This window comes from Staurois parvus, unplaced genomic scaffold (genome assembly GCF_062004578.1).
Source record: "Staurois parvus isolate SC_StPar_1 unplaced genomic scaffold, SC_StPar_1.0 ptg000019l, whole genome shotgun sequence".
Taxonomy (NCBI): Eukaryota; Metazoa; Chordata; class Amphibia; order Anura; family Ranidae; genus Staurois; species Staurois parvus.
In genome coordinates this window covers 24,367,458-24,379,519 of record NW_028317815.1, presented here as the reverse complement: position 1 = coordinate 24,379,519, position 12,062 = coordinate 24,367,458, and the positions used below count along the sequence as shown (strand labels likewise).

At 36.1% G+C, this 12,062-nt stretch overlaps 1 protein-coding gene across 2 annotated transcripts in view; it reads left to right on the top strand.

Annotated features, from left to right (window-relative positions):
• Window positions 1-12,062, top strand: part of HGF (hepatocyte growth factor) — a 184,853-nt gene that overhangs the window by 89,215 nt on the left and 83,576 nt on the right. For both annotated transcript variants that reach the window (XM_089685857.1, XM_089685861.1), the window contains exons 7-8: window positions 5,853-5,971; window positions 9,397-9,562. In XM_089685857.1, coding sequence (XP_089541983.1) covers window positions 5,853-5,971; window positions 9,397-9,562 — 285 coding nt within the window. The remainder of the gene's footprint in view (window positions 1-5,852; window positions 5,972-9,396; window positions 9,563-12,062) is intronic.

Sequence of the window (12,062 nt, the reverse complement as noted above, 5' to 3'; positions counted from 1 at the left end):
GTGATACAAGAAATGAGGGCTTATCTGCAACCTTTTGCAGGTTCTATGACAGTAACTAATTTAATTTAGCCAATAGAAAGGGACCATAAGTATATCAGCATCAGTATTACAGCTCTCTAAATAGTTAAGGATCCTATGTAGCTAAGAAAAAAATGACCTCCCACCAAATGTTTTTGAAAAAAAAAATTGTAAAGTAAAAATTTAGTTTTCTGTTTTCATACATCCTTGTCCAGTTCTCTTCTGTTAAATACCCCAAAAAAAGTAAACATCTAAGCAAAACTCTTCACATTTTTACACTAAAGATTCCAGGCGCAGCAACTGATTCTGTTTCACAGTAGCTGCAGCTGGATTTTGGGATTCTGAGAGATACTAAAAGACAATTTTCAATGCTCTATTTGCATTCTTCTCTGGTTACCTATCTAGACAACTGCAACATAATTTCTTTGCTAACTGTGCTGGCACTCTTGTGCTCTTGGTTATTTGACAATGTAAACGTAATTTCCCTATCTTTGTTCTGTTTTTTCTATTTTGTTTCTCTATTTTCCCTTATTCTGCACTTTCAATATCGGCTTATTGATTCCTTAATCATCAAAGCCTGCAACACTTGATAAATTCTCCTGCTGATCTTGAGTACCCTGTCTACAGTAAGAATGCTTCTGTTCAAGAGTGCTATTCTCTCAATGCCCCGGCAACAACCACTTGTCCAACAAAGTACTGGAGAAAAGTGACCTACATTGTCGCAGTGCCCTCCAACTGGTAAATGTTCCTCAAAATTCTGTAAGCCCTGTAAGCACCTGCACCTCAATTGTGTTATACCACTCATGTTTGCAGTGAACATTATGGCACTTACAGATTCTCAGCAATGCTTCTCAATAAAGGAACAGTAACAATTATTTTTGTTTCAATTCTCACTATTATGGACAGGGGTGTTTTTACATGAGGCAAGATAAACCAGCTTTCCCAGGTGGAACCCATGGAAGTAAGGTGGAGTTATCAAAAAAGGCTACCTAAGGTGGCTTCCACCCCCCGCATGCTACTGCCTATGGATATATATCTTATCTTTCTCAGTAAACAATAACATACAATATGAAAATAAATTGATCATTGGCATAAACCTACTGTTGCTTTGCAGAACACCAAGAAACGATCAGATTTGCTGATGGACAAGCTAGCTTTGTTAAATTTTCCCATATGAGTATATTTTGACAAACAGAATTCATGGCCAACAGCTGCAAGTCCAACAAAAATCAAACTGAAAACTATGCTTGCGAAATCTATTTTTAGCTACAGATCAGCTTTGCATTTTCAGTCTTCATGTTAACAATATTTTAGGCGGATAACCACTTTAGGCCTTTTAGAAAAAAAGAATATATATATGCGTTAGTTGGCAGTTACATGAACCACATAAATTCATTATTATCTTTTTAAGTTTTACATTATCTCTAGACAACATTATTATTTTCATTTATTCCCCCAGGTTTAATCCTCAGTTTCCTTGCTCTCAAAACTACGTAATGTGTCTGTGCTTTACAGGCACTGTGCTAGATACACCTTTAGGCTAATCTACAGCTGCATAGATTTTTTTTATGACATCCTAACTCATTAAAAAAAATCTTACAATAAAATAATATAGAACCTAAGCCTCTGCAATCATCTCATAATAATGGGGTTGTTTTTATAAAGAAATTACAAAATATTAACTTCTACCATAAAGTCTGTGCAGCTGCATGCCCTAAAGACTGTGTTTCTGTCATGATCTGTAGTGGGTGTTTGTAATACAAAATTATGTTTTTCAATTTTATATCTACTTAAAGTATTGCACACCATTTTTATAAGATACTTTTATCTATCTATATAAGTCCTTGCACATAAGTTCCATGTGGCATTCTGCCTCCAAGCTTAACTGCAGTATAGTTTTAAGTTAGCTGAGTGCAGCTAAAATAAAAAAAAAACAGTGCAAGGGACATAATTTACAGTCCCTGTGGACATGTCCCTGGTGCTGATTTCTCTTATTTTACTTGAAATCTTCTGTCTATGTCTCTCACTCCCAACCACACCCTCAATGTAGTATTTTTTCTATGAATGTAGAAACCAGGTAGAAAGGGTGGGCATAGTCAGAGCCTGTGACAGATACCTTAATTTGGCCATAGATAAAACAATTTTCTTTCCAGCAACACAGTCAGTGTTGATGGGAGAATCTCTCCCATGGAGCCCTCGTGTTCTGCCGCCAGGGGGGGAGGAGGGAGCTGTCCCCGCCAGAACGTAGTGATTACTGCCAGCTGCTATAATAGCTGCTAGCAATAATTGCATTTAAAATCTGACATGCTGGTTGTACCCAAGTTTATTGATCAATCAATGTGGATACATTCAGCCTGCCCATACATGGTTCAAATATTAGCTGGTTACTGCTGAACTGGCTGAGATTCGAACTATCTATGGCCTGCTTTAGTTGTATTAACCCCAATTCTCCAGAAGAGGTATCAGCAAAAGGGACACATCCTGCTGACTGTAAATTATGTCCATTGTGCTTATTTCTTTGTTTTTAACTTGCACTTATGGTTTAAGTTTTCTAAGTAAAATTTACTTAAAGCAGAACTTCACACTCAGTCAGCATTGCCTATTTTCATCCTTATGCTGCTAGCATTAGTAAATTGATAGGAATGTATGGCATATTTACTTATTTTAAACTATCTTTTTTACATTTCTTCAGTTAATTCTTGGTTTCCAGGCCTAGGCAAATGACATCATACATCTTCAGGAGAGGAGGAGAGGGTTTCCTCAGCTATGCACACCCTTCTGCCTGCATACTAGCTAAGGGCAGATGGATTCCAGGAACTAGCTACATGAATCACCTACCCCTACTCAAGATAGGCATAGCCAGAAATGAGAGGGGGCATTTTTCAAAGTGATTTCTCAGCAAATTAAAGCATAGACCAATGGATAGATGGTTGGGTTTGCTTTGAATATTAAAAATTAATGAAATAGTATTTTTTGTTTGTGATGTTTAGATGCAGCATAATTCCACTTTAACATCTTCTCTATGTAGATAGGTTTTTTAAATCACTATTCTTGTTCCGCTGACAACTTTAAAATGGTTGCTTTCCCATCCATCACTTTCTCAGTACCAATGGTCACTAGAATAAGAAGAAAGGGTGAATATTTTCAGTTGGGGCAGAGGCAGAAACAAAACATGGATTTAACCTTCCACAGGCTACCCCAAACAAAAGCAAACGTTTTGCCTTAGGTACACTTTAATGGATATCAGTAGAATCCTTATAGGGGGTACATAATTCCCCACTCACCTCTTACCTCCAGTGTAAAGAGATATAAAGAGGATTGCATTATATGCTACCTACAACTGATGGTGGAATTACCCAAAGTTTACTATGGGGCCCTCTGATTTCTAGTTATATTTCTGGAAAGAGATCCACAATGTATTCATAATATAATATATCCAAAGCTTAAGTTTATCTAAAAATTACCCCACATACAGGCACAGGCATTAATCAAGCATGGTTGAATATGTCCTCCCTTTACACCCAGCTCCTCCATTCATTGAAGCCATACTACAGCTTCTATGAAGGAAAATGGATCTATGAATGGAGGACAGTTCAACAGAATGAAGGGTCCACCACCTCTATTCTTAAATTATTGCACAGTATTTATATATCATATTTAATTTGCAGTAGTACCAGCTTTTAACAATAGAGGAGCTGGGAGGAAAGGATGGGCATAGTTTGGAACTCTTGATAAGCGCCTGTGACAGTTCTATTAACCCCCGGTGGATCTCTAGATTACAGTTGCAGTGGGTGGGAAATATTAGAGGAGTAAGATTTATGCTAAACAAGGACACAGCAGCAAAAGAGCACATCTCACTGAAGGTAATGTCTCTTGTGATTATTCAATATTTACCACAGCTTGTTTGTATTATGTATAATTTACTAAGGGGGAAGTCACATGTGTTTGGATTGGTCATGTTCTAATTGTGCTTTTATAAATATCAAGTTGTAATCTTGTATTTCTTCTGATAAATAATATACATATAAGATAGTAATACTGATAGAAAAATAATATTTATAGTAAGCATTTTCTTTTATTTCAAATGCCTTTGAAGCTATACGTTACATACTTTATTATTAGAGCTCATAGGTAAGGTTTAGGAGTCTCTTTCTGTCTGTATTTCTTCTAGGATACTGTGATTTAATGAAAAGCATGTATATACATATACTTTTTGATGTATGACAAATAGCAACCAGCGAATTGCTTCCTTCCCCAAACCCATCAGAACAACTGAAGGTTTTAGAAGTTATGCTGGTTTATGGATCTATTAAATCATTTTGGGTATTTATGAGTTAAGGAAAGTACGACAGCCTCTGAACTGCAGGTGGTTTTAATTATACAGGAATTTACATATACATGATGACCTAATAAAACCTTTTCATTAATCTGGTTCCAAGAACTGCACATCTATCTATCTTTCCATTTTCTAATAGCAGAAAGTGTAATAAAGTATAAGTGAGCTAATAAGAGGGAATGTTTAAAAGAGTTGTGTAGTACACATCTTAAGTTATGATTAGAGCTTTGGTTAGCATTTAATAAATTAGCAGTGGGTGCAATTAGCAGCTATTATCAACAATATTTTTTCCATATTTACAAAACAGCAGTATATTATTCAGAGCATTTACTCAATCAAATCAATTCTACTCAATGAAAGCGCTTGCAGTAATTTCCTTATTACACTATTACTACAGCTTCTGGAGAAAGTTAAAATGGTTCTAAAGGCTCAAGGTTTTTTTTACCCTAATGCATTCTATTTTCTAAGAGTGACCCAGTGTGTACCAACTTCAAGTTCTAGATAGGTACATCAATTAAGCACATGGTGCGCATGCAAGACACTTTTGCAATCATTTTCAAATGGCAATGGTTCTGGCAAATCCTTCCTTTGGCCAGTAGTATATATACTACAGGTACAAAACTTATTATTTGTATTTTCTGAACTAAAAAAAAATATTTATCAAGTGTTGCAACTCCTGTGTATGTAGTTTCTACATATCTACCTAACCATTTTTGGAAGGGGACATTTGGTTTGAGGGTGGTCCCTTGCGGACCATTTTTGGAGCATTACATATTCTTCTTGTTGTCTTGAAAACGGTAGGCTGTGACTTGCTGATATGTTGGTGCAACACAGCTATATCATCCGTTTTGTACCAATACAGACTTGCTTTTTTTATATAGTATATAGGAATCCTTGCTAATAATTACTGTAGATTGGAAGAGAGAAGGGTGGAACAGAAAATACAAATTTTAATTTGGTAAGTATACATTTTGAATTCTTAGAAGAGGAGTTGTCTGCAGCCAGTAATTTGTGAATGAACCTTTATTGTAATTTGCTTTTTTAGTAGTTACAGAAATATTTTATTTAAAATATTAATATTAACATATTAATTTTTCAGTGAATGCACCTGTGGTGTATCCTTTCATTATCAAATTCATTAATTACTATAAAATAACTCTATTGTGTTGTACCATTTGTAACTTTATACTATAAGTTGATACTTGTGCTATAAGTCCGAGTGCCCTGTTTTTAACAAGAAACAAGATGATGGAATTAATAAATAACCTTAGGCCTTTTAATGCTCAAGAAACAAGCAGAATATCACAAACCTCATTACCAGCTGAAAGGATGGGGTTTTCTTCTGTTATCATCAGCTTCCCTAATGAGTTGGAATACCATGCTGTGCTCATGAAATACACACCTAATTGGGTGCTTTAAAAATGAAAGGTGATCTTGCTCTGTCAGTCTGCTTGGATGACACATGATGTTTTCTTTTTTCTCTAACTGCATTTTCCAGATATTCTAACAAGGGACTAAATGATAATTACTGCCGCAACCCTGATGGCAAGGCTAGACCATGGTGTCACACACTTGACCCTCTCACCCCCTGGGAGTTCTGTGCAATTAAGCCCTGTGGTGAGTGGTAACCAAATATATGCCTTCTCTGTTCACTTTATCTTTATTAGCATGCCAAACTGCAAATAAATTAAATGCTGAAAACATTTGCTTTGACTATTACATTTCAAACATACCAGCTAATTAATTTTCTAGATAAACACTTTTTACTAATGCATAATAGCTGTCACTTACAGTATGTGCAACAGTGAATGGGTGCAAATGGTTTCAATCATCTTACAGCTTTTCATAATGCTTGGCAGGGAAAGTTCTGGAGATTACAGCTCTGTCCCATTAATGAATAATTCAGACAATATGATTAGCAGAGTGGTCTTCTGATTCAAATTCTATTTTTTATGGACAATCCATCTGTGAGAGAAGTAACCACTTGTTGATATCTAGTCTGAGGAAGGGCAGATTTTGTTGCTAAGAATTTTAATCCTTCACCAGTGTCTATCCCAAACTGAATTACCAGTTCTAGATGGTTTTACAGTTGAATGTGTATACAAGATCCAACCTATGGGACAAGCCTATTTCTGCAGCTTCAGTAATAAACTTGTATGTTTGCATGTAAGTTTCAGGTAGAAAGAAACACCTCCTGAGTTGACATACCATTGATGAAACAAATGACGTTTAAAGTCCAACTCCAGGAAAAATTTGCGTCCTTCCTTGCAATTGTGCTCCACCCACACTGCAAGGCTTTACTGCTCATTTCTTTCTGGGGAAAGAAAAAGCTAATTCACTTACCTGATCCTTTACTTCCAAGGCAAATGGTGCTTCCCTATGCTTTGGTGGTGCACTGTCTCTGGCATACTCACATCCAAGGTAGGGCTATGGGCTCTGCATCAGTCATGCTAACAACAGAGGACCTCGAACGACAGGTGCTCAGGGGAAAAGAAGCTTTATGGACTGTTCTAGCAGCTTGGAGGAGCCTGCAGAAGTAGGTAAGTAAAACCTGGTTACCTGGTTCTCTAGACATAAATGAGCAGTTACCCTAGCAGAGTGGGCACAGTCCCATAGGAAAGGATTCCCGAAGTTCAGCTTTAAGTCTGTCAAATCCATCTCTCTTGCTTAGAATTTGGCATTTTCTGTTCAAATGAGGAAAAAGGGAAGATCCCACAGTGTGCACTAAAAACATATTTCCATTATTCCAAATTAATACAGGATACACGATTAAGCTTTAGAAATGTGTTTTGTATATTGTGCTAATTTGGAATAAAGGAAATAAGTTATTTTGTGGACACACTGAGGTTGATTTACTAAGGGAGTTGAGAATCTTCACTCGATAAATATGATTCACTTCAATTATCCAATTACATGGAAAGTAAACTCCTGTTTATCCATTTCATGTGCACATTGGATTGAATGACTGAGGTGAACATCCACAAAATTGTATTTAATAATTATTCTCAGTTTCTTTAGTAAATCAGCCTCAGTTTGAGGTATGGATTCTGCTGGACTGGCTATATGTGGCTCAACCTGAAACAAGTGTTATATACATATCAATGAGGATTTCTGCTGTTGCCCATAGATATGAGATTGTCTCTTGCTTGTGACCTACTCAAAATTGTCTGTACTGGGCACCACTCATTTGATATCTATGGTTACCCTCACTTTAGATGTGCTGTTGCTTGTATTTGCTTTTCAAAATGTAAGACATAATGCTGCAATGTTGAGTATTTTCCTGAATTGTGAAGCATTTGGTAGCCATTTATTATCTGGAATCTGATTTACATGTAGTTGTATAGCTAGCAAAAAGAATAAAACAGAGGCTATTCTTTGGATTCTGTAAACTTTTGCATAGCATTTTCCAGTCTTAACCACCTGATGCTTTGCAGTTACTGGCAACAGAGATAAGTTTTCCTGACATTATTGCTATTGTGATTATAGAATAAAACATAAACCAAAAAATAATTTTAGTTTTAATAAAATAACAGCTTACATTGAAATATTTAATCAGCATGAAAATTTCAATATTCTGCATTGATTCTGAATTCTGTATTTATTAAAATAGAAAACATAATAAATGTACATGATTTTGCAGAAAACAATGAGCATGTATTATTATTTCCTGCAGGAGCCTGGAAAGCATTGCACTCGTAAGTGGATTAGGAGTGCAATGTCAGGCTTCTGCAGATCAGCCCTGTGACTTTCAGCCCATAGCTCCATACAGGCTGTAGGTGTGAAAGCGCTTATCAGAACCCTTGAAGATCATTCATAACTCCATCTGCCATGGTGGCTGGTGGTACTTGTAGTTCATTAATTCACTGGAAACTGTGAATGAATGATGTGGCTGTGTAGGTGGAACCCTGCTGAATTGTAAAAGCTGGTGAAGGGAGAATAACACCCACCATCTGTCAAACTGAGGAGGGGATCCAGGGGAGAGGCTGCAGGAGCTGGAACATGTTACATATTCCACCCTAAATACGGGTTTAATGTGTAACATGTTTCAAAAGCAGAATCTATACTGTATTATGCTCAATACAAGATATTGAAAAAGTATGACTGGGAATGGGGCAAGAAAGAACTGTCCTATAGTATAGTCAAGTGATTGTCCTGAGTGAGTACAGTGAAATCTGATAAACAATTGTTGACATAGTTTGTGTTCTTAAACAAATGATAAAATAGATGCTAAGTACAGTGAATATGCATTGTTTTACTGATTGGGTAGGTCATAGAAAGAGGATCTGTGCTAGCCAGTTTGGCACATGCATGCTCTAGAAGTATATAGTGCTTAAACAATAAGTAAATTGGCAAGGTGAGTCACAACCAATTGCTAATGTCTTAAGGACATAACAACTATGCCTTTTAAGGTTTCCAAAAACCTGTCTAGACATGCGGATTATTCAGATTTGATCAGTAACAAAGCAGACAAATTAAAATGCAGTCTAGGTTCATTATAATAAAATTCTATTTACAAAGCCAGCAATTATTATTTTGTTTGCTAAAGCTAAATCCAAAATATTTATTATAATCTTTTTTTTTTAGTCCTTTAAAAAACACAATGGCACTTCACGTGCTTTTCAATAAATGCTGTGCCTTATCTTCTGTTATACCCTTAGGTGTTGTAAAATACAAGGATCTGGCATCTCAAGGAATGAGAATGCCAAACAAAATATTTTATTACATCAGAACATAACATTGATTACAGTGAGAGCTGGCGCTCCAGATGTTTCTAACTTAGATAAAGGAACAGCTGTTCATTAACTTAAGTGGCACCATGGATTCATTTACATTTCTGAAAATACTTCGGACCTATATGTAACCTAGGGTTACAGCAGTTGTTGATGCATATTTTCCCCCCCTTGAGGTCAGGAAATATTAATAACCCTGCTGCCATATTCTCACATTACAAAACATAAAGAGAAAGCATGTCTTTCACTCTTCATATCAACAATTTACAGGGGTAATAATATTTCTGTTATTGATGTTTTTGGTTGCTTTAGCACACAGCATTGTCAACAATACTGATATTACAACAGACTGCATTAAAGGCCAAGGAGAAGGATATCGTGGAACTGTCACAACAACGTACAATGGAATCCAGTGTCAGAGGTGGGATTCCCAGTTTCCACATCAGCATAACTTCACTCCTGAAAACTACAAGTGCAAGTAAGAAAATGTTTTTATGTCACTAATAAGTACTTTTTGAGAAATCATAGGTTTTCTTTTATTGCAATTTTGAATAAAACAGTTTAACATTTTTTGGGCACCAGTTATTTTCAACAGGTATTTCTGTATAATAAGAATATTTGTGATGTTAGCAATGAACCCCAGGCAAACGGATAATATAAACTATTTTCAAATTGTTTTACATACCAAAGGATTTGTATTTCTGTCTATTGGGATGAGGGTTGGGTACATTACTACCATGGAATTCTGGCAAATCCCAGAGATTCACAAAGTTTGGGAATTGTGAACTTCACAGTTCACCTCCAGACAAGGAATTACCTATACACAGCACATAGCTGAGTCCACTGAGATGCAAGAGCCAACACTTTAAAGGAGTAATAACCCAGCCCTTACCTTGAGAAAAGGTGCATTCACAAGATCCAAATTGTCAGTCTGTTCCAGACACTTTAGGGAGAGCTAACAAATCTGTGTAGGGAAACTATTGTATGTATGTATATACAATTTTTTTTTTTTCATTGGTACATGTCTCTCATGGTCCGTGATCTGGCTTCCCATGTCTTTTGTTTGACATGTTGACCAAATCTATAGATTATGAAATATAATATTTCTCTGATATGATTTGGTAAATTAAGAGTTCTTACCTGGAGGTGAAAGGTTTAACACAACAGACAAAATTTATTGGTGAATAGGATGTAGGTCTAAAGTCACACAAACAATTTATCTAGTTACATAAAAGAAACATTATTAAAAAAGTTCCAACATATTACAAAATACAAACAGTGAGACAGAAAAGACATAAGACAAACATTTAGAGTGTGCAAGGGATATATTCCATAATTACCATGGAACTGCAGGTACGGGTTCTATTCTCTTAACTGGTGTTCCAAAGAGACCCTCTCTCTCCATCTCGTGTCTATTGTTATAGGCCTTTCCTCCATTAGTTTTCATGGAGTAGCTCTGATTGGTTGGCAAATTTATTCCCTTTCATGATTGGGAAACTTCAAATCCCCTGTATTTAGCATACACCAACCCCATTTAAGGGAAATCTTGGCACACCCTTTATGGAACCTAAGTATGCCAGTTCATGACTGTTTCCTGGTAAATTAAGAGTTCATGAAAGGCTGGCCACCTTCATTGCATATCTAAATGAGGGATCCTTTGAAGTGGATATTTTTAAACAAACGGGTTTTGGTCCCATTGTTAGAAAAACTAACTCTGGCACCGAACTGTCTGAAAGAGTATTGAGGAGTGTCTAGACTTCTGTTACACAGTAAAGAAATTGTAATTAATAGAATATTCCCTCTGGCAACTTAAACCATCCCCAACTATCTGTAGAACAGGGATTTATGAGAAGACATACTACACACCCACACTGATACAGATCTAACTGAAATAAATTCATAATTACAATATTATTTACAGTGATAATGGAGATTTAACATAAATTCATTATCTAACAGACAATAGCTTATTTATTAGCCCTACAAATTACCAGAATTGATTATTCTCCACAGACTTCAATATGATTCACAGCAAACTTTGCAAGCTTTGATCTTTGAGCAAGATTTGCAAAACTGTTAGGTTCCATGCACACCAACTTGAAAATCACTGTTTCGACAGGAGTTTTGTGTTTGCCTGTAGAACCAGCTCAGTGTTTTCTTATGTGTCCATGCACCTTAGGACGACAGAGGCAACTTTTAGATACAGAAAAAAAAACCTTTCTGGTTTTCATTATTGATTGAAGCTTTCTGGCAGAAAAAATGCTAAACTCTCCTAAACTTACCTAAATATTATACAAGAATTCTCCGTAACTCAGGCAAATTTGCTCATTCCTACTGTCCATTCATTTCTGAGATTTATACAGTCATGACACATAGTAAAGCCATGGGGGATTACTCCATTGTCTCCTTTACAAATCTTGGCTATAGATGACATACAGAGGAGTCCTCCCTCCATCCCCTGCCTGTGGATTGGACAGTGAAGGAGCAGCAGAAGACTAATTAGATCATATTGTTACTTATTCTGTTCTTCCCTCCTATCAACATATTTCTTGTCAATACATTAGCATGCAGCAGGCCTGACTGGCTCACAATTTTCTTTCCCCCTTCCCCAGTCTAAGTCCTGCTGCATTAGGTATTGTAAAAGGTAAAGTTAAGTTGAAATCAGGTTTTAGATTAGTTGCATTACAAAATATAAAGAATTATCAGTGTATACAGAACATATATATATATATATGTATATATATATATATATATATAAAATATAATGTTAGATAAAACAATAGCCATTTTCTACATAAACAACCTCTCTCTTAGAAACATGCAGGTACTAACAATATGAGATAATTATTTTAGCCCTATGAACAGACTGCCCTACACACCACAATGGATCACAAATCATGTATACATTATTCTTGGCAGTATAGCACATCGTAATGCACATTGTGCGGCAACACACATGCACTGAGGTGTGTTAACCT